The sequence below is a fragment of the Crocodylus porosus genome, unplaced genomic scaffold (assembly GCF_001723895.1).
Source record: "Crocodylus porosus isolate Cpor-Errol unplaced genomic scaffold, CroPor_comp1, whole genome shotgun sequence".
In the NCBI taxonomy this organism is placed as follows: Eukaryota; Metazoa; Chordata; order Crocodylia; family Crocodylidae; genus Crocodylus; species Crocodylus porosus.
Window position 1 is genome coordinate 3,941,568 of NW_017728928.1, and position 23,556 is coordinate 3,965,123.

General features: G+C 42.3%; 1 protein-coding gene across 1 annotated transcript in view; it reads right to left on the bottom strand.

The window, feature by feature from the left end:
• Positions 1-7,808: 7,808 nt before the first annotated feature.
• GNA13 (G protein subunit alpha 13) overlaps positions 7,809-23,556 on the bottom strand; it is a 31,146-nt gene continuing 15,398 nt past the window's right edge. The window contains exons 3-4 of the mRNA XM_019542359.1: positions 14,916-14,966; positions 7,809-9,704 (exon numbers count right to left, since the gene is read on the bottom strand). Of these exons, the coding sequence (XP_019397904.1) occupies positions 9,132-9,704; positions 14,916-14,966 (624 nt within the window). The 3' untranslated portion in view covers positions 7,809-9,131. The remainder of the gene's footprint in view (positions 9,705-14,915; positions 14,967-23,556) is intronic.

Below are 23,556 nucleotides of genomic sequence, written 5' to 3' on the forward strand. Positions count from 1 at the left end.
AGCTTGTGGGGGAGGAAGGAGAAAGCCAAGCAGCACAGCAGAGGCCAGCCTGAACACGGCAGATGTTCTTACAAGGCTCCAGCAGTCGTTCATTTGTGTCCACCACCCATCCCAGGGACCTTGCTTCCAGAGAGCGGATAAACGGCTCTGTCCAGCTTGATGCACTGACCAGCATGACATGCACTTCAGAAATCCCTCCAGCCCAGCCTCCGGATTCCCGTGTTGCATATTCATGAATGTTAAAAAAGGAGCACAAACTTATGACACTAGTCCTACTGTCACACCACAGGAAGGTGAAAAAAAGTGCCCCAAGTCTAAATTAGGTTACTTGCTTGCACTAGCATTAGCACATTTCTCACCAGCATCAGCAACCTGTGTTAGCAGACGCATCTAAAGGTGTTTGCAATGAGGACGCACAGGAGTCAGGAACACGAATCATCCTGTAGTCCTGGGGTCTGTTCACTGGACCACCTTGTAATGGGCAAACCCACGGCATTATTTCTAACACGCTGATTTCAAAGGAAAAATAAATTGGGGCTTCTAAGCTTTTATTGCTTTAAAACAAGATGCCAGGGACAAAAGGACAAGCCTTCACAACCACTTGCAAAAAGTACGGTAAGATCCAGTGGCCACATAGCCCTAACAGGACTAGTTTGCGATCTTCAAACACACCGTGAAATGAACTGTGCACTTCAACTCTTGCTCTGTGAACTCTTGCTACTGCCCCAAAGAGCCGATGGTGCTAAGATGTGAACTTGTTTTTATAGAAATGCAAGGAGGGGGAAAAAAAGGCAAACCATTACACACAAACACATACACCCGTATCTGCATTGTTGCAGTATGCTCATCACTGCAGTATTGATGACTGGATGCTTCTAATGCTTACCCAAACTGTCCAGACTGTTAAAGGTACACCATCAGCTTTAATTATTTAAACTGATTGAAATGCAAAGGCTAAAGCGCACACCCCTTCCCATCTGGTGGTTTTCCTGGCTCACGTTTATCAAGCACTTTACAGGACATATACACAAAGCACTAGCAGAGACTGACACGAAGAAGAATACATTTCCCCACTAAATTCTACAGCCGTGTAGAAAAGTTGTGTTACATGTGGCTTTAGGAAATATGCTTTTCCAGGTAAATGTGACTTGTTAGGCTGCTAAGCCTCTAAATGTATTGAAAGGGAGAAGGGGAAAGAAGAGACTATCCCTTGACAGCACAGACCATTTGTAAGGACAAGCTTTCACTATCTTGGGAACTTCTTGATAGCAAGAGTGGCTGAATCCCCCTGTAAGGTGCAGGCAATCCCCCGGCCTTGCTAGGATCTGCAATACTAAGCAGAGTTCCTTGCTCTCCCCAACACCTTTGCTGCTGAACAGAGGCAGGCACCAAGCCAGCTTTATCCCATTTACACATCTGTCCCCCTGGACAGACTCTCTCAGTAGTTGCTCCTGCAGCACTTTGCCCTTGAGCTGGTATTGAGGAACTAACCATCAGCACGGGAACAAAAACCCGAATTTCAGCGTCTCCTGCACAATATGCTACTGGCCCTGCAATGGCTCAGCAAGGTCAGCAAAGGAAGGACTCACTCTTCAATGGGACTTCATGCAAGTTTGCTCCCTTGTGTCAGCTTCCTTGTTGTGTAATCAGAGCTTCTCGCGCAGGAAGGAAGCAGCTTTAAAAAGTATCCGCCCAATACTGCCTGCAGAACCCCTGTTCCCAACCAAGAGAAAGTGCACGAACCTCGAGCCACAGTCGCACACAATTCCAGGAGACAACTTTGAGGTCAGGGAGCTCTTCGCTGACTTGCTGTCCCAGCTGGCCTCACGTCAAACGAGCAGGGCCCGAGATGTTCTGCGTCCTCGACACCTTCTATGGGATGAGAGGAGCTCCACAGCTGTGCCAGGCACAGCACCACAAACAGGGAAGAAAGGTTCGGGGCAGGTTTTGCTGTAAAGAGTTTGGTGTTGTAGCACTACACTGATTTCATTGCTACAGCCGGATCTGAAGATACACAAAAACTGGCTGATTCAAAACAACTATATGAAAGTTCAAATGCATGAATTTACAGTGATTTCCCATTTAATCCCATTAAAAAAATGGGAGCATCATCCAAATGAAGAAATGATGTAGCAGAGAGGGAAAGCCATGACACACTGATCCATTTTTCACTTGCTGATACTTGAAGATATCGGGGGGGTAGGGTGAGGAGGGACACCAGTTAGAGCCTGTAGTGACTGTAACAAAAGAAGGTCAAAATCAAAGTATCTTAATAGTAATAACGGAAATTTTCAACTGGACAAAAGTTAAACTCTGCTACTTTTACGCAGAAGTCTAAAAACAAGTCGTCTTCCTACACAATTATGTCCACAACAAAACAACCGCACAGGACCAATGTAAGGCTGTATACGTTTATTTATCGTCAGTAATTTTTTAAATTTTTTTTAACACAAGGCAAATATTAATAGCGGAAAGGCAACATTTTGGCAGAGTATGTACAGAGCAATGTACAACTGAATGCAAGAAGGCTTTAACCCATTAGTAATTTAACCATTTTATAAAAGGAAGTGATACTTCTTTCCTTTAAGACCCCCTTCAGAAATAATTTATTGCTAATCCTGAACTAAAGCAAGGAGAGATAAATTTACAATATAGAGCCTCTTAGTCTCTGGAAAGTTATAAAAGTTAAACATATAAAAATTATAAGCCACAAACATTTATACAAAGCTAATATAAATCTTGGTTTTGTTAGATAAACGATCTATGAGGTTGTTACAAAATATATTTTTACAGAAGGCTTCACATAAGGTAAGCTCTCACTGCTACTGAAAGGGCAGGAAAGCAATTTTAAATAGTTTGCAATTCAATTTTATTTTCAAGTAAAAGGAAAAGAAATTACAAATGGCACTATTGCAATACGGTGATTTTTTTTTTTTTTTTAAGTCATGGTACCATCAAATAAAGAAAGCCCTGTGAAGTTAGGTTGTGAACAAATTTAGTGTGGCATAAAATATCCTGATCGTTCTGAAACCAGAAACGTGCCGCTGGAAAGCGTATTTCTGCAATGACCCCTTTAAACAGAAATGTCTAAGGAATTCTTAAGTGGGCAACCACCTGCCGAAATATATGGGTGTCCAACCATCGGTTTTTGCAATAACTTAGAAACCTTGGGCTGCAACCTGCCATAGAGCCGTGTTCAGATATACTGAATTTTTACTACACAAATGAACGGCAAGATAGAGAAGTCCCATTAGTTCCAGAGCTTTTGGTGAAGTTATCTGGGAGTTCACTATACTCTGTATTACAAAACTCTAAAGAGCCCAAAGTATTTTAGCAATTTGGTTGAAGGATCCCGATTAGATTTAAAAAGAGTTTACCAAGCACCTATTAGCCAAAGGCCTCAGCCCACTAGCTGACACCTGCAGAAGAGATGAGAGGAAGGCTCATCTGTAAGAGCTGGGGTTTTCAGTGAATGTTACTAGTGATGGCTTTGGCTCCCATATACTCCAGATGGAAAAGGTGGATTGTTTCCAGCACTGGTGAATAGCCACAGTCTTTAAACAATTAGATTAAAAAAAAATGCAGCAGGGAGCAAACGCTAAAATGCCGCATTCACCTTCAAGTACAGGAGGACTGTACAAGCTAGTGGTATTTCTCACTCACATCTCAATGTGGTCAATGATCATTCAGTGCAGCAGAAACTAGCCAATGATCTTTGGAAGTTAGCCCTAGTAAAAAGTAAACTTGAAGAAGCCTCTGGAGTTTTCCTGTATCCCCACTTTTTAGAAACATGAATCCTGACCTCGTACCATAACTTACTGGCTTACGTTAACAGTCTTCACTTTCATTACTTGATACGGAGCAATCCATCTGCTTTTACTTCAGCACATGCACGCACAGCCTGTTCAACAAAGTTAAAATACTAGATTTTGCACCAAAATTATATTCTGCCACAAAGCAACATTTAGTAGCAAGTCTCCAAAGAAATAAACACAGCAGAAGATGTGCTGCTTCTCAGCTAGTTGGCAAGTACAAAGGAGATGGAAAAAAACAGTGCTGATTCAATTTGTTTTAAGGCAATGTCTAACATAGGAATTGCATAAACAGTGCTTCAAGATTAGTTTTCGAAAAACAAAAGTGGAGGGAAAAAATGCCAAGTGCCAAAACTTCATATAATTCTGTATGAACATAGTTACTTTAGCCTGAGACCCTTAGTGCTTACAGTGCGAGTCCTACTCTGTAGAAAACAAGTGATTTCGGTCTCTAATTTAAGACAAATCTGCTGGAGTGATGTAGCCATGCTGGTCCAGGAAACAGAGGAGAGGCAAGAGAAGGGCACTTTGTGCCTGAAAGCTTTTCCAACATCTCTCCCAAGTACATAGCAGGTTCAATAAAGGCCATCACAAAAACTAAAACATAAAAACACCTTGCTGCTTGCCATGAAATAGTCCAGTACTCAGAGAGATGGGCCAGGAGGTCTGTTGAGCTAGGCACCTCAAATTAAAAGAACAAAATAAAACACTAAATACTTCTGAAAGATTAGGGATTTCCCTTAGCGCGAAATAGAAAACTAAAATCATCAGCGACTGCCGATGCTCCATACTCCTCTTCAGCAACACCAAGGCACAAGATTGAAGATGCATCGCTTGCTGAATTTCCTGCCCTGTCTGAACTAAGGCTGTAACAAGCGCCTGCAGAGTCCAACAAGCGGTTGGAACTTTTTATTAATAATAAAAGATGTTTTGGAAAGAGCAGGCATAACACTTGCCAAAAAATATTACCTAACAACGTATTTGCACAAGTCCCACATTTTGGAAAACATCCTGAAAAGGCTTATTAACTGAGATTACCAGGGCTTCTTGATAATATAAAGACCAAGGATTTAATTCAGAGCTTTATATTCTATTGTAGTCATCTGGGAATTGTGGGTCCTCAACACTTCAGAGACAGGGCCCTGGTTCCTGTATTGGCATCAGTGTTGGTAACATCGAACACAGACAGGTCCTGTGATGTGAAATGTCTTTCCCCTTTAAGTGAATTTGGGCTGACAACCATTTTGGCATGAGACCCAACAACCATCATGATCAACTGTTCCAGTGGGGCATGGGGAGGGCTACCCTTTGGGCGGGCCACAAAATTAGCCCCACACCCTCCCCAAGCGCCACTCTAATCCTTTTTCCCTTGCCTGCTCTGCTTTCTGCTTCCTGCCCTATGCTCTCTGCCTGCTCTGCTTTCTGCTCCACACCCCCACCTGCTTATCTTCTCACCGCCTGCTATGTGCCACCCGCAGAGACTGCCTGTGCCACTTGCGGCATGCATGCTGCAGGTTGGCCACCTCTGATCTAGCCTAATCTGTGTGACAAAGGCCACAGGGACCTTCTTTGAATAATTCTTTGGATGCCTCCCTCACTGCTAAAAATCCACGTGCAAGTTTGTTTAACTTCAGTGCCCTATCACTGGGCCTTACAGTACTAAAGTCCATAATTCAGACTTCATTGCCCCTGCAGATACTTACAGCTTCATCAAGCAACCCCTTAATCCTTTGGGAATGAAAGACAAAACTCCTGTGTCCTCAGTAACAAATGTCACCTACATCATGCTGAATCAAATGGTAGGGAAAGAAAAATTACAAGATAAATTTAGTGTAGTAATACTTCCGTACAAACTGCTGGGGCAAAAGGATACCCTGGGTTTCAAGTATCAAAAAACTAAAAAGTTATACAACAAATCAATCTAGAAACTGCCATGAAGCATTTTAACATGGGTCACCTTGACATGCTTGACTACGGAAGGGGCTGGAGAAAATTGGTAAAATATGGAAAAACTAGGTCTTCTCATAGAAGGAGATGGAAAGGCTGTGCGTATGCTCAAGGATCAAAAAAAATAAGCAACTAAAGAAACTGAGTACTGGCATCAAGACAGCTGCTCCACTGGCGGCTGCAAGAACTTATTCACATAACCCACCAGGCTCAACCCTCTACCATGCCCGAGCCTAAAATTAAAAGTGATGGCTCCTCTAGGAGGGCCATCAAGGAGGGGATTGTTTGGGGCCCTTTAATTCTGTAGCCAATGTAGAAAAAAAAGATGTTGAGTGGATAACCTATGTGACTTAAGAAAGCATGGGAGGCCAGGCCACTTAAGTGGACAGTAGATAACTGGTGATCTAAGGAAGCAGGGAGCTTCAGCAGCTTAGATTTCAAAGTGGGCAGAGGGCACTCTGTAAACAGTGCCACCATACCATAAACATGCCAACAAACATCATGGGACGTCAGTGTCAAGACAACCTGGGGGAAAAGGGTCTAGATCACCCAAAAGAGACAAGCAGAAGACGAAGACTGTGGGGACCCCTGCTCCTCCTGCCAAGAGCACCTGCAGACCCCAGAGACTCCCGAATGCCTGGCCAGCCGCAGGGAGGCACTGTGTCCTCGGGACATGCAAAGTTTCTGTTCTGTCTCAACTTTCCTGCAAGTTTCCCGTTGTTTCTTTATCTTATGCTTAAAATTGTAAATTATTATACTCAATAAATGCTCTCTTCAGAGAACAGGCTATTCTTGGTCAAGCCATTTTCAAGACTTCAGTGCCACCACCTAAGTTCTAATATGAAGTTTAGGTAACAACAGGGATCTTAATCATTTTCTGGATTCCACCCTCACTGCTAGAAGTTCACATACAAGTTGGTTTAGCTTCAGTGTCCTATAATCAATGGATTTTGCCATACTGAAGAGTCCATAGTTGATACTTCAGTGACCTTGTAGATACTTACAGCAGAGGTAGGCAACGTTTTTTGGCAGCGTGACAAATACCTGCAACCTCAACTTGTAAGATGTTGGTGTGCCAGGAGCGGGTGACATGGGAACCAAGAGGGGGTCCGATTCGTGTTGTGGCAGCACAGACCTTCCCTGCTGTCTGCGCAGAGACACACATGCCAAGCAAAATGCCTTTGCATGCCCCACGCTGGCATCCTTGCTGGGGGTTGCCTATCCCTGACTTAGAGCATCAAGCAAAGCTTCTTGACCCTTTTCTTAGGGAATGAAAAATACAGAACTCCTGGTGTCTCGTATCAAGATGTAGTTTTCCAACCCCTGAATCACCTCTCATGGCTCTTCTCTGAACCCTCTCCACGTTTATCAGTGTCCTTTATGAGTTGTTGATCCCCGACCTGGATCCAACACTCCATAAGCAGCCACGTCAGGACCCAGTACAGGCAAAACAATCTCCCAACTTCAGATTCCTCTATCCGCATACCCAAGGATCACCATTAGCCCTCATGTCCACCCAGGGAGTAAACATTGAGCAGCTTATCCACCAGAACCTCCCATGCCCTCTTCAGATTCACTGCTTCTTAGAAAAAGTGCTCCGTCTACGTTTGGAGCACATTCTTGGTTCTTATATTTATGACTTTTCTTTTGAACACGTTAAAATTCACCGATTGATTTCAAAGCACTCTTACCCAAGCTGGACAAGCACCAATCCCACTTTGCAGCAGGGACCAAGGTACACAGGTGTTTTTATGACTTCTCACAGAAAGTCAGAAGCAGTGTTGAGAACAGAGTCCACATTTCCCAACTCCTAACAACGTAACACAATCATGTGGACAGTTTTACGGCATCAGACCAGTATGCCAAACCACTTGCCACACATGAAGCACAGCAGGGCTGAAACCCATCTTAAAAAAATGCTTTGGCCACTCTTTCCCTCCACAAGAATTAGTCAATTCTATAACGCAAGTAGCAAGCAAAACACTCATTAAAATAAAAGCACTGTGAATGGAGTAAGTGCAGTGGTGGTACTGAGGGGTTTTTTTTTTCCTTTTTAAAAGCACAAATTAGCCCAGTTTAATTCTATTCGGTAACAAACCCTGGGAGACAGAGCTTCAGCTGAAAGCACCTGCCCCACAGCCACAATAAAGGCCTGTGAAAGAATATGAAATGGGACTTTTGGCAGAATATAACTGGTGACAAATGGCATCTTACAGCACTGTGTAGTATGTTTGGCTCAAGTGCACACAGGATTGGTAGACACAACTGACAGATTTCTCGGCTGTTTTCACGCACGAGCATTTACTATTGACACACATTATGCTTATTCTTCTGTGCAGACATTCATCACAGTGGTGTTTGGGTTACTTACCCTTATCTACACACGGCTACTGTCTGGGGCATGTATTCATATAAGGCCACTGAAATACTGCAAGAGGACAGAATAGGGGAGGCACTTAAATTGAAAATAGTTCCGTGCATCCGACTACTGATGTAGCGCAAGGCAAGCTGTGTGACCAAAGGGGAAAGATACAAAAGCACACTTCGAATTGACAAACCCTGGGGCTAGGTACTTAGGTGTAAAATCTGGCAATGTGAAAATGAATACGAATTTTTAGCTTGTTTCCGCTTCCCACCTGCAAGACATTCAGAAGAACCTAGTCATAGTGCCTTGTGCTTTGTTATGGCTCTAAAAAAAAAAAGTCCTTAAATGTTGCAACAGCATGAAATTTAGGGAGAACTCTGCAACTTACAATCACATTAGACATTTCTGGCAGAAAGCGTTAACGTAGACAAGAGTTCCCAGCTTCTTCCTGAAAAGCAAACCTAATCATAAAAATCCATTCGAAGCTGTACACAAACTAGGGACAGCATTATGCTATACATCCTAGCTTCAGAAAGACTCCAGCAAGAGATTTATGGAATTTCTACATAAAAGACCTGAGAAATCAAAGTCAGCTATGATATCACAGTCTCATCATTGTTTTAAGGAAGAAGGAAAGAGAAAGTTTCTTTAAATTACTGCCTTGAGTCTAATGTATTCCCAATGAATGCACGCTGAAGGCTGGACGTGGAATTGGCGGTGGAATGAATTTTCTAGCTCTATTCTTTGCAACATGCAAGTGTTTGGAGATCAAATTTAGTCACTTTACAGGCAACTTGGGTCTGCTATAAAATTACAATTTGAGCCAACTTGAAGCTACAGTGGAAAAAGATTAAAGCCTGGATTTCAGCAGAAGTTAGCAACCATGTGTTCAGCTGTATGCCACATATCAAGAAGTCCGACAGGACCTGGATTTTTTCTGCTCCTGTTGTAAACTTCTATTTGAAAACACAAAAAAAATCCTCAAAATAAAAACGTCTTTCTGCACCTCACTGTAACATAAGCTGCTTGAGGTTGTCATGGAGGATGGTATCCTTGACGTCACGGAAAACCAGCCGGATGTTTTCTGTGTTAATAGCAGTGGTGAAATGGTGGTATAGGGGCTTCTGCTGTTGGTCCCGGCGTTTGGTACGAAAACAATCCACCAGGAATTTTTGGACGTCTGTTAAGCAGTGGGGATCCCCTTCGAATTCTGGGAAATAGTCTTTGATGCTGACTTTTTGTACTTTCTCCTCAAGCAAGTCTGTCTTATTTAGGAAGAGGATGATGGAGACGTTGCTGAAAACCCGGTTGTTGACTATCGTTTCAAAAATGTTCAGAGATTCAGTAAGGCGATTTGTTAGCCGATCCTCCATGAGCACTTGGTCGAATTCGCTGGAAGAGACGAGGAAGAGTATCGATGTGACACTGTCGAAGCACTCAAACCAACGCTTCCGCTCAGACCTCTGGCCACCTACATCCACCATCTTGAAGGGAACATTTTTAATTTCAAAGTCATACTCATGAATCCCTTTAGTGGGTCTTCTTGCCAGCAGAATATCTTGCTGTGACGGAAGATAATCCTAAAAAAATAAAATAAAATAAAATAAAATAAAAAAAAATAAAGCAAAGTTCACTGGTTAGGCTACATTTGCAGGCATAGCAGCTTCTGCAGACTTCTGATATAAAAGACTTCAAAATTATCTCCTTCCTTCAGAGCCTTCATTAATTATTACTGCTTTTTAAAGTAACGTCTTATGCTCCAAGGTGGAAAACAATAAGCCCAGTACCAAGAATGAGACACTCTCTGTAGAGAACCGAAACTGTTCTTTAGTTGTATCAAGTGTCCTTCTATAATGGAGAGTTATCTGTCACACTACCACTTCAGTCATCTCCTCACTCTGGATTCTTTATGAAAAGCCACCCTTCTTCCCCTGCAAAGGGTACTAGATGCACAGATCCTTCCTCCCTCACTTGGTGTAATATCCAACTTTAACAGCTAGCACTCAGTCCTTCCCCTTCATATGCAAGTTCCTAAATTACTTAGATCAAACATAAGCAACAGAGCTAACACTTTCCAAAAAGTTGTTGAAAGATTGCAATCTTTATTTTAATCAGCTGAGGCCAGAGGAGTCAACTCCAAATAATATGTAAATGCCTATACAGCAACCTGTTGCCTCCCCTGCAGGTAAACATGAGAAAATTTCCAAGTTCTTCCTATATGAGAAGCCACATCCAGTTTAATGAAAACAGTGCAAGTAGGAGCTGGTTTTCCAAAGCATGAGAATTTCAAATGGCACACACCCAGATGGCCAACACTGTAGGGCTTAACGCCTAAAGAAGGGAATCCATCTCTGGCATCTCTGTCTTACAGGAGTTGTTTTGCTCTTTGGAGCCTTTATTTATGATCAACCAGTTAGCTGATAATTGTATTTACTGCTCTGTTTTGCAAGTGTATCTATATCCTCTGTTATACTTCGTACTGATGCATCAGACTCCATCATTCATTGCAGTTTTGAACCATGATTGTTTAAAACTTGGGCTCCATGTCCCTCTCTACTCAAACTATTGTTGTTCTTTTCTAGACTATCCCACACAAAGGAAGGCTCAACCTGAGGCCTTTGGAAATCTTGTCAAGCACAGACAGGAATAAACATGTGCTTACCTAAAGCAGAGCTTGGCAGTACTGTTCAGGTTTTGAAATACTTGAATATTGCCTCTGTCTTGCATTACGCTTTATTTAAAATGATACAAAAACTGAACAGTCAAAAAATCCTGTCTCACAAGGACTAGTTAAACTTCAGGATGAATTATTTCAACGAATCTGACTAATAAGAGGTCAACATCACAGCAAAACTTTCTTGGGCAGACAGAGGCTTCAACCCTTTTCCAAGGCAATGCACATCCTCTAGACCAGGGCTGTCCAACTGGCAGCTTGCGAGGGGTTAATGTGTGGCCCCTAGGATCTTACCTGGCCACTGCTCCCCCATCGCTCCAGTCTCCATAGCCTGCCTGGTGCGGCCCACGTGGGGTGCAGCCCCCATGGACTCAGCTTGACAGCCCTGCTTTAGACAGACACGCTATGCCCTCTTTTAAGAGACCCAAGTTTAACTCCAACAACAACAACAACAACAACAAAAGTGTTACAAATCAACGGGTTAAATGTTCCCAAGATTTCAAGGAGCACTTTGTTCTGTTCCCTCCCCCTCCTCCCCGAATGAGAAGAAGTGAAACAAGCAGTGAAGAGGGACTGTTTTGTCCAAACTCCTGTTTCTTTATTCAAGCTGGCTGCGATGAAGGCATTGATTTTATCACAAACACCCGGTCACAAAGGAGCTTTCTGTACCACCAGGCTCCCCTCCCTGCTTTTTCAAGATACTGATGCACACTGCGAACAGCATCGCCCTGTTCTTCAGGTAGAAAAGCTGAATCCCTTAGACTCCACTGTAACCTTTTAGATGTACACCCCGTGCAAAAAAAGTTGGGTCTGTGCCTTCTACTCCACCCTGCTTCTTTCAGATGGAAAAAAGCTTCCTGGAAGGATGACTAGCTTGTCTGTCTGCTTTGCTCCGTTTGATTCCAGTCTACTAAAAAGACTAGGACAGTGGGAAAAAAGAGGGATCCCAGGGACTGAAAGCTAAGAGTACAAGAAAAGCTTTTTCACAGTCAGGCAAGCTGTCTATGCTGATTTTTAGCTGCAGGGCCTAAGGTACATGTACGGGAAAGGATGTCTGCACTGAAGATTCAAGGCCCGCCCCCACACCCTTCCTGTCAAACACATTCCTGAGACCAACTGCTTCTCACAAAGGTCCTCAGCAAACTAGGGAAGGGCAGACACTCCTGATATTTGAGGTAGCAAGAGACACTTGTTTAGAAAGCATTTTGGGACTTTTCATGTATTAATATGCACAACAGCACACAAAGCGCAAGGCTCTGACTGCCTCTGAGCTGCCAAGGTCCTTGTGCAAGAGCACAGCTATGAAGCCCCAAGCCCAGATCACCCTCCCAACTGGGCACTGACTTTTGGTATATTCCTTCTGCAACTTCAACAGAAATGAGTTTCACTTCCTCTCCTGAAGGCTGATTACCATTACTAGCATATGCGCTACCATGCCTTTGGCCAGCCAGGATGCTTATGGGACAGTACACAGCCCATGAAGTGCAATGAACAGTCTTCTGTAAACAGAGAAGACAAAATTTGGCTGACACACAGGAACTGAGACCAGTCTGGACTCTTCTCTAATGGATTTCCTAAAGCTTACATGCAGGAAGCAATTTCATCTCCATCCAATCCCGCCACCCCCCTTGAGATGGATCTACTCGTCCCCTTGTCAGGCATGAATATACATTTTAGACATGTGCTCCTAACTTTTCTCTGCTCAGGAGCTGTCAGGTTGCCTCGTCTCTACCATCTTAGAAGGGAGCCAATCTCACTGCCAACACGGCAGCACTTACTGGTTTTCTCTCTAGCCAGTACACCTGAAATCACCGCTGGCAGCCATGAAGCCTGAACAGCTCCAACATTCAGCAGCGAGTCACTTCCTCTTGCCATTACTGCGTCACTCACTGATCCTTTGTTCCTCCCCACCCATCTGAATGCATATATATCCCTGCCCTGCACCCTCAATCCTGCCCCTTGAACTTTGCTCACTTTTCCTATCTCTTTCTCCCTCTCCTCCTCCATGTGTTCCCTTTTGTTGCTTCCTTTGCCTATGAACCCTTTGCCCTTCCTGGAAGCAAAGTTGTCAAATGCCTCTTTAAAACTCACTGCTTTGGCTTTACTTTCCATCTCCATTCACACCTCAACTGTCTACTCCCCCAATCCACCTGCAGTCTCCTCTTAAAAAATATCAGAATGGCTCATTTGTCTGGGCAACTCATCTGCTTATTTTCAAATTTTATTTGTCCAATTAACTCACAATCCCTGCAAGCAGGGGTCATGTCTAACCATCCTGTGCGCTAGCAGTTAATATTCCAATTCATCAGTGTGAGAAATCCTGTAAGTTAGAGACATTAACATTATTGCAATTCTGCTTTGAAATGAGCCCATCTGGTTCTGATTACACGCACAAAAAGATTATATATGCATATGCAGCATATCATGCTTTCCTTTTATGTCGTAGGTAACAGGATCACAATCAGGTCTAGTCATTACCCTAATTTCAAGGCTGCTTGCAGACAGTTTCTGGGTATAAAGATCCCTAACACAAAGTGTGCTACAGTACAAAAACAACAAGTCTAACCATCAACACTCCAACTGTCTGGATAGGAAAGAAGAAGGGGTCTACCAAGTTTCTCCCTTACAAAACTACCCAGCGTTTTTCTGCAAGAGTCTAAACTGGCTTGTCTTAAAAAACAAAACTGTTCTGTAAGAAAACGCTCTCTATCTTAACTGCATTCCTGATTTATAGTTAGACCAAATACGCTTAGCAAATTTAAAATATTTAAAGCCAATGTCTTCTGACAATGGCTAAGACACTGTGGTTCAAGATGTGCCTGCTAAATAACACACACACACACTCATTTACTATAGCTTCAGTTGATGACATAAGCACAATCAAATGGAGAGTTAAAATCTTCACTAAGATATTCACAAGTTCTCCATCACAACTACAGAAGGAGGCTGGGAAAAGCAGTTTTCATAAGGAAGCAAATTTTACATTTGAAAATAATGTTGGAAAAAAATCTGGAAAATAAAATAAAAATATTGTGAGTCATTCTAATGGCACTTTTAAGGGACTTAATTAGCACTGGAGTAAGTTAATTCACTGGAATGCTAATTGTGGAGCTGTTAGCTTCAGACCCGCAGAAACAGTCAATACACAAAACAAGCAACATTAGTGCTGTAACACCTGAATGAAAACTAACAGGTGCTACCCCAGTAGGTACTAAAAGCTACAAATCTTATTAGGAAAGATTTTGTTTGGGTTTTACATATCATTTTCAGAAGGCTCTGGGCGAGCTGGGTACAGCTCAGAGCCTAGACTCTTCCTTCTCGGTTTCAGTCTCTGTGAATAAGTCTAATGTCATTAGGGTGCCATTTAAGTGGGTTAGTTCCTTTATAACAATTTGCTAGCTATTAGCTGGAGATGCAACATAAAAGCTCTCTGTTTGGTCTAGCAACTTCTACTCAATTACAGTACAAGGCCAATTTTCACAGACAACTTCTGCAAAACAAAACAAACAGACATTAGTATATACACTGAATACACAAGCTTATGAAAAAAACCAGCAGCTAAATTTCCTGTCCCCACCTGTGCAAAAAGATTCCACTGAAAGTTTTTTTTTTTTCCCCCTAAAGACGACTAGATTCTATTCAATATTTATATGTATTGTTAATATTCTTATAAGGGCATACCTGATCTTCAAACAGAGGAGAATAACTATGGAAATCAATACTATTTTTACAGCCATCTTCAACATACAACAACACTGTACTTGTTATGGAAAAAATTACTGATTTTTGGGTATTCTGTAAATTTCCATGGCAAGCGATTAAAGCATACATTTCCACAAAAGTTAGGTATTTAGAGATTTATCTTGACCCCTTTTATCTTTGGCTTAGTAGAGTTTTATCATATAGAACAAACACCAATATTTTATTTTCTGTCCCCAACAAAACGTTTTAAGATTTTACCCATTCATCTGTGGAATATGGAAGCAACTAAAATGAGATCCAGTTATCAGAGCCAAGTTACATACCAAGTTTTACTGCATTAAATTGAATAAGCAAAATTTCTACCAATATCCTTAGATAATCTGATATTAAAAATGCACAACTAAATTAAACTTACTGATTCACCAAGTTTATCCAAGTTGTCCAGGAAATATTTGACAGATTCCCCCTGAAAAGCAAAGTGAACAGATTAGTGTTTTTTTCCACCATAAGTGGCAGAATTGCTCATAATAGCCTACATTGTGATGTCCAGTTAACTCACTTTAACCAAACAAATCTGGGATAAAAGCCTTAGCCATCAGCACTTACAAATTCTGCACATATGGCAGCAAACCCACGAGAAGAAATTTAGCAGCCTGCTATTCATAGGGGCTAAACATATAACCTTAAAAACATGGAGAAAAATGTATAATGGTTAACGTATTTTTAAAGTTTAGGACTTTCAGATGCACTGTATTGGTGCTATTCACTTGGGCCGTCCGTACAAGACCCACCCCGGAGTCAACCAGCTTCAGCACAAAATATTTTCAGTTAGTACTTTATATGATTCAGTAATCCATATAAAGAAAAAGTGCATGGAGATGCAAGTCAGCTATTATAAACTCATTTGAAATGCACACTGAAGTCAGCACCCGCAGTTCTGAGCTGAGCTCCACGCTGCACTCTGCATCATCCTGCTTCTGTCAAACAAGCTTGCAAAGGGAAGGCAATACTGCACCTGAAATTCGGAATGACCTCTGACATGCAGAAACTGTGTAAGATTTACAGAAACTTGAAATTTTGCATGATCCCAAGTGACAGTCACATCTGTCATTGCAACTGAAGGAAGTGCACTTTTGAGACTACCGATATTGTAATACAAGAGATGGAAGGTGACTTTCTTAACTCCCAAGCAGCTCAAACACGGTTTACTCAGCAGCAGAAATACCAAGTAGCACGTATTCCTGCTTTTAAATCTTGGCTTCTACTCTATTAGTTGAGGTAAAGTTAACTAAAATTCTTCATCTAGAATGAAGAGGTTTTCCAATCCATAAAATAGCACAGATGAGGAGGATTCCCTTAAAAGTTACCGCAGTGAAGAAGGAGCAGAGCTGCACGTTGGCAATGAATTCCCTTCATCTACCACGTAACAGAGGACGTCTTCTAATCCATTCCAGAGAAGCAGTAACTTGTTCTCAGCAATGAGACGACCGATTAAGTAACCAAACCACCAGAAAGATTTCTGGTTAACTCTGAAGGCACATACACACATTTTTGCCACTCTCCCAATTACTAATTAGAAACCTAGTGACGTATACACCACACAGGTTTTAAACAGGAGCCTTTGATCAGGCAAAATTAGGATGTTAGGGACAAGGCATGCCCATGTACTTGAGGCACCTGCAAAGAGTCAGAAATAGGTTAAAAAGCTACCACATTGCAATCTACTTGCTTTAATGTTGCTTACTTTACTTAAACCGAAAATCCACAGCAATGGAAACACTGAGTCAGTACCGTTTTCAAGTTTGTAGGATGGCTGCTTGCTATGACTAAACCAGGGATCAACATTTCACACATGCACCTTCTGCTCTAGAAGCCCTTAGTGCTTCATCAACTGCAACTTTAAGGCCACCCTTTGGAGGGAAGGACCTGGCATTCCTTCTGTACCGGAGGAAGCTGCGAAGATCTGCTCAGGGTTACACAGGAAGTCTGCAGCACAGCAAGGGTGGGGGGAGAAGCATCCAGACTAGGCCTCCTCCTATTCCTACAGCCACTCTCTCCAACCAAAGCTAAAACCAAGTGCACTCACAGTTCAGCTGCTAAATCTTTATTAGACTACAAGAGGCGCCATGCTAACTATAAGCAACTGTTCTGGATCATCTTGGTACCAGACTCTGCAAAGCTGCTTCTACTTTTAATGGCCCTATCTGTGCCATTCAAAGCAATGGCAATGCTGTCATGAGGCCTTTGCTCTTCAGCTGGCTACTACGTCTTCATGGCTGCAGTAATGACTGAACTGTTAACACCACCCAAGCAGACCACCACCTGCAGGAGGTCAAAGCCACACAAAAAAAAGCGTCTTTCCAAGAGGGGATTTCCTGGCAACCTAAAAGCAAAATACATTAGCTCACAGTAATGGAACTACTAGAGTTTCACATATTTGATACAATGTACAAACCGCTGCTCAAAAGCTGCATTGAGACAGTGCTTTGGTTCCAGCTTGTTTGCTGCTGTGTGCATTAGATATCAGATGGCCATTTACAAAAAAATCATAAAAGGCTATGGATGAGGAATGTTATTATGACAAGCAAAATTTAGCTTGCACAGGGGTTACATTATTTATATTTTCTTCTCTCATATCCAAGTCTATTTGTTGGCATACTACCTATTAAAATCCATTTAGGTCCTGCAGACATTCCTCTGCTTTGTTATCCCTCAGTATAAAAGTTGTTCAGTCCTTGGGCCTCTACCATGTAATATCACCATGGACTTGCATGGCTTGAATCCACTATCATCTAGTCCTTGCCTTCTGGTTTGTCTTCCTTACCCTGGTCATGTTTGCACGTTCATTTGTAAGTAAGCCTTGACTGCCATTGCTTTTAACTCAACTTGGACCCTCGTCAAATTTTATTCCACTAAGTACTTCGTGACTAGAGTCCAACTCTTAATTACTAAGTTATCCTGATAAGTGAATCTAACAGCATGAAACTCAAAGATAAGGGAGAGTTTCACCTGAGTGATAAATTCCCTCGATTTACTGTAAATATTTATAAAATGATCAAGGAAATCTGCTGGTCTCCTCCAAAGCTGTAGTAATCTTGTTCCCTGATAAGAATAACCACAGTTACATTTAAGCATTGAATAAAACACTACAGCCAACCAGGAAAGGCTGGTATTCAAACAATTACAGGGTAAAATATAAATATATAGCTTTCACGACAGAAAGCATCTTCACTCCTACTAATTCAGTCGAAGAGTGCTTGGAATATACAGGTACGATTGCGACATTGGTCAAGTCAGGCAGATTTGCAGAATAGTTTCAAAACTTCCCTTGACTACCTAACCTTTGACTGGCTGCCAGACCTGTCAAGTTTGACTACCTGGATAAGACAAAACCTACTGGAGCAAAAACTGCTTCTGTATTAGACCCAATTTCAAAGAGAATATATAGAATTAAGAATTACATACTTGATGTCTTAAACTGTGCCATATCTGAGCACCCTGCATTACACAAATTTGGAACCAGGCTGCATAAGGGAGATGTGAAACATTTCTGTTTTGGGACTTCTTGGGGGGAGGGGGTGGTTTACAATACCCAAGACAGCTTAACCCCCAAAAAGCATTTACGTGCAACTGACAGTTTAAGGCTTCATCTTCATGATTAAACTCCAAAGTATAACATGCAAATGGCAGACCGGAAGTCTTTAATAAAGATTTGAAGTCTTCAACTTTTCAATGCCAATGAAAGCTCACAATGTGCACCAAATGTCCTAAGCAGCAGCTTAACTTGGAACCATGATCAAAATGTCTTATTACACGATTAAGACAGAGATGTGTTGTTAAATGGGGGAATCAATCTGGCGGCAAACACAGGGCAGGTAGAATCTTAGGCTTTGATCTGACTTATTTAACCATGACACTTCCAAGTTGCAAGCTCCTAAGACTGTGGTCTACATATAATCACTGTTGCTCTTCATGACAAATATACTGCTTAAAACATATAAGCTTAATAAAGCTCTTGAGCTATATTTAACATGTGCTCTTGAGCTTTATTTTCACTAAAATAAACTAGCGCAGGGAGGTTTAGTTAAATATAAAAAAAATGATCTGTGAAGAGAAAAAAAAGTGGAACTGAGAACAATTGCGTATGGGTGATAATTCACATACGGGACTATGTAATAAACAGGCGTTAAGACACTGATAGGAAGATGCATGGCTTTCCAGAGAATAATTCTTCCCCTTTAAGAAGGTCTGTTACCCCTTGCACTTTGATGTACAAGTGAAACAGGCCTTCACTTGGACTGCTCATACAAGATTCTTGCTTTTGTTCAACTGAAGTCAAGGCTCTGTAGAGCTCGGCTACAGGCCCCTAGCCTTCCTCCAATTGAGAAATCTATGTAAACCACAGGAAGTTCGCTGTTAAATAACTTGATTCATAACTGTCAAGTATTCCATTTTCAGCAAAGATTGATTCAGCTGGCTGGTTTGCATTCTGTATCTTGTGATCCCTGCTGAAGAAAATCAAACCAAACTATTTTTGGTGCGATTACACAAATGATTCATACGACGAATTAAGAGGAAAACGGCTCACCTATATTCTTATCAAGGCAAAGCTTTCCTTTCAAGGATGCACTACATTTTAGGGGTGTAGGCTGTAGCTGTGTTGGTCTAAGGATATTGGTCTAAGGCAGACTAAGTTATTTGGGAAAATCTGATATGTTTATCAGACCAACTAAAATAGTTGAAAAAATTCTTCACAAGCTTTTGGGTACAAACACCCTTCCTTCAGGCTGAAGAAACATCTGCAGCTCATTTCTATCCATGACAAATATGTCTAAATTGAAAAAGAAGCTAGGCTGTGTACTTCACACAGCAGCGAAGTCCGCTTCGTGCAAGAAAGATTAGTGGGTCATAAAGACTCTTGCATGTGGTTTTCCAAAGTCCAACAACCTAGTTTTAGTTTCTAAGAATAGCTGCCTTAAATAATAAGCAACGTACCTAAGCCTCACACGACGTCTACCATTAGCATTTTAAGCGCTACAGATTTAAGTAAAAAAGACTGACCCAAATGCCCAACAAGTAAATGAATGAGTGAATGAATGAGTGACTGCTCCTTTTAAACCAAAAGGCGGTAGTATCTATTTACTGATAAAGACACGCAGTTAATCTGCATGCATACCAAGTAATCAACACTAAACACTAGCCAAATTGGCTTCACAATTAAGTTTTAAGGAATTTCAGCACAACATGCATCTAAAATTGTTTGTTAGGAATAGCATTTAATTCAGAGTCTGAATTAAAGATCATTTAACACAACTTTTATATGGAGTTGAACAATTCCCTCCCACCCCCACCCCCATCTCAGTCTGACTGCAGATTCAACAGATCACCAACAGGTGGATAAAGTTACCCTGAACATCTGGGAAAGTAAATCTGAAGGTGCCTACAAGATCTAGAAATCCTTGTCCTGGCAAGAGGACAACAGATCAGGGCATCGTTTGGCATTTCTAGGTTTCCAGTGTTTGGAATCCCAGGAACCCACACAACACTAAGATACTTTTCCCCTTCATAAGTAGAAATGAAGGCAAGGAACCTGAAAAGCTTTGTACTTTTCTTAAGAAAGGAGTGAGGAAAAGATGAGCCCAAGCCAGCACTACAAGCCACAGGTGAGCTGGGAACTCTGGACTGAATGCATCTGCGACAGGCAGTGCAGAATAAATGGCATCAATGAAGGGAAAAAACCTAAATAAACTAGTTACAAACAGGATTTGGGAGAAAGTTAAACAGGGTCCTAAAATTCTGCAGCATGCCAAGACCTTCATAATCCTCAGTGCTCTGGTTTAATTATACATGCTTTTGGTCACTCGATGTTTGTTCAGCTAAAGCCATAGGTGTGGGTTTTGTAAGCCAAGGACCCTTTAACTTTCATTTCCCTAAACACACAAAAGTCATTTCACAGCAGAATGATCGTGAAGCAACACAGCTGCCACCAGAGGAACAGCTGGAGCACTCTGGAGCCTCAACAAGAAAACCGGGCCAGCTCAGACCATTTGGAGTCAAGATGAACATCTCGAGCACCAGACCAAAGTCAAGAATTGTGGCTTGGCGTTGCCTTGACTAACAACCCCCTTGCATCCTCTCCCAGTTGGGTTACCCCTTGAACGCTGACCCTGAATCCTCAGCAGCCATGTTTGTACAGTGCCCCGACTCCAGAAACTGCATCTTTGTGGCATTCCTGAACCCATAAACTTTAGAGGGGCTGGTGAGACAGTGGCCCTACCGCTTGTTCACTGGCTTCATGTTTCAGCCAGAAATCCATCTTGGAAGCCCTCATTTGGTTGCCAGGGATTTATTAGCTAACTCCTATTGATTCATGCCTCCCAACTCTCTATAGGGGAGGATTCCTCCCGCATGCATACACCATTTGTACATTTTTATTACCCTTTTCCAGATGTAACCATCAGCAGAACAAAACTGTGTACTCATTTCACCCTGGAGCTCTGAGCATAGCGGAGACTGATATTTGTCCAGGGAACTGAGACAGGTTAAGTAACTTGCCCAACATCACACAAGTCTGTGACAAAAGACTTCCCCCAACTCCAAGTCTTCTGTTTTTGCCGGTGTTGAAGCAAAGAACAGGATCTCCAAGGATCTTATCACCAGAATCTCAGATGCATACATAAAGGGTCTTTCTTCACTGTGCCACAGCACCGAAGGAAATACCAGCACCATAACCCTTGCACAACCAACAGAAGTGTTAAACCCATTCAAGAATCTCTCAAAACAGGGGTGAAACTGTGGTAGCAGTAGCCAAAAGGTCATTTATCCAAGGTGACTTAAAAGCATCTCAAACATTCTTGCTGTGCATCAAGTTTGGGTATAAAAAAACCTAAAGCCATCATTCTTGCACAGTTCTGTTAAGATGATAGGAAAGTAAGGCTAGTCCAGCCCCCTGCTCAAGGCAGGACTATCTCACCGACACCAGTCCATGTCCAATCTGCTCTTGAAAACATCCAGGGATGGAGAGTCCACATCATCACTAGGTAGCCTGTTCCAATGCCTGACCACTGTCATAGAAAGCTCTTCCTGATGTCCCAGCTAAAATTTCATCTACTGCAGCTTGAAGCCATTGACCCTCACCCTGTCCCTAACAGCAAGAGAGAAATGGCCATCTCCATCCTCTCTGTTATCACCCTTCAGGTATTTGAAGGCTTAGCAAACCTGCCGCCCCGACTTCTCTTCTCCAGACTAAATAATCCTAGTCTATCCCGCCTTTCCTCATTAGTCACACTTCCCAGGCCTCTAATCATTTTTGTCTCTGCGCTGAACTCTTTATGCTGCTCAAAGCGTAGGGCCCGAAACTGGACACAGCACTCCAGACGAGGCCTCACCAGCGCTTCGGTCTGACCGGTGTCAGTCTATTGCATCAGCTGTTTCTGGCAAATTCTAAGACTGGCGACAGCTTTCTACCCGACAGGAGAACTACAGTTACAGACTACGTCTGTTTACATAGATGAGGGTGCAAAACACTTTTCCCCTGTTAAGCATGTCACAGAGAAATGCGTCACAGCTCATCCTACTTCTTCTCAAAACATTATCCTATTTCCTCTTTTTAGCACTTCCTGTGCGCAGCTCAAGAGGCTTTGAAAAGAGCCAAACCCAAACAGAGCTGCCTCATGCAGGAATAGATTTCACTTCTAGCCTCTCCACGGCAATTTGACAGAACTCCCATCTTAATGTCTCCCCTTGAAACAAAGATAAGCTTTAGACTTAGCAGGTATTTTACTACAAAACAGTTGGGTAGTTACAGTTTACAGTCCCCTTAAGAGAAAGGAGTCCCAACGTGACTAGTTAAAGCAATACGATCATGTAGATTAGGCTCAACATTTGGTACCTGCTAAAGCAGTGATTCTCACCTAGTAAGCCATGAGATCCTTTTAAGGGTGCCAGGAGATGCCACACCATATTGGCGCTGTTTGGCATGCAAACAGGATACACAAGATAAACCCAGAGATTTTGCAGGAATCGGTGTGTCGCTGAGTTCTAGTGATCTATTCTAATAGAGCAGAATAGTTCCTCTATTATTTTTCTGTAGTAAAAATATGAATGAAAACTAAGAGCTGCCATTTTCAGAGGCATATCCTTAGTCTAAAAAAGATGAGAAGCACCATGCTACAGAAGTCATACAGAAACTAGTTGGTGTTTTTGCACTGGTTCTCAGAATTCAAAGAGAGTCATTTGGACTTAAAAAAAAACAAACAAAAAAAAACACACACAGGGCATGCAATTCAACCACTCCACTAATTTTCTATTAAAAAACAAGACTTTTTTTTGCTGCTGCTTACCAGTACAGCTGACAAGGGAAAGGAATCAAGCATGACGTGTATATTTAACATTTTGCATAACGGCAGTAAGAACCACCCTCCTATCACATTAGGTTTTCATTCCGCATTTGCTAGAGCAGGGGTGGCCACCCTGTAGCACGCATGCCATAAGTGACACAGGCAGCCTCCTGGCGTGGCACAAGGCATCCAGGGAAGGGGACAGGCAGCAGTGAGACAGCGCAAGGAACAGAAAGGCCAAGAGAAGGGGATCAGAGCGGCATTTGGCAAGAGTGCAGGGCCAATCTGTGGCACACCAGGAAAAAAAAGTTGCCCCCCACTGAGCTGGAGCATCTGATTAATCCACAGGACCAATGCAGGAGGACAAACGATGCATTTTCCACACCCTTCCCTGTTTCAAGTGGTTCCACTGAAAACACCCAGCAAGGAGTCCATGTATTGCTTTTCTACAGAGCCACCTACTGTGGTTGCCATGAAGAAGTCCAAACAATTGTAAATGGGAGGCAGTGGTGGCCACATAAGTGATGCTAAACTAAACACTTTTTGAAGAAAGCACTGGATTTCTCCTAGGAGCGTTAGGCTGTTATTTATACCTTAAAGCTGATTTTGCACTGCCCTTTCAAATCAGTAACTTGTTTTAAATTTGGCAAACCTCTCAAACAGCTTCAAATCTGCTCCAGTTAACCCCATAGTACAGTACTATGATCAAGAAATAGA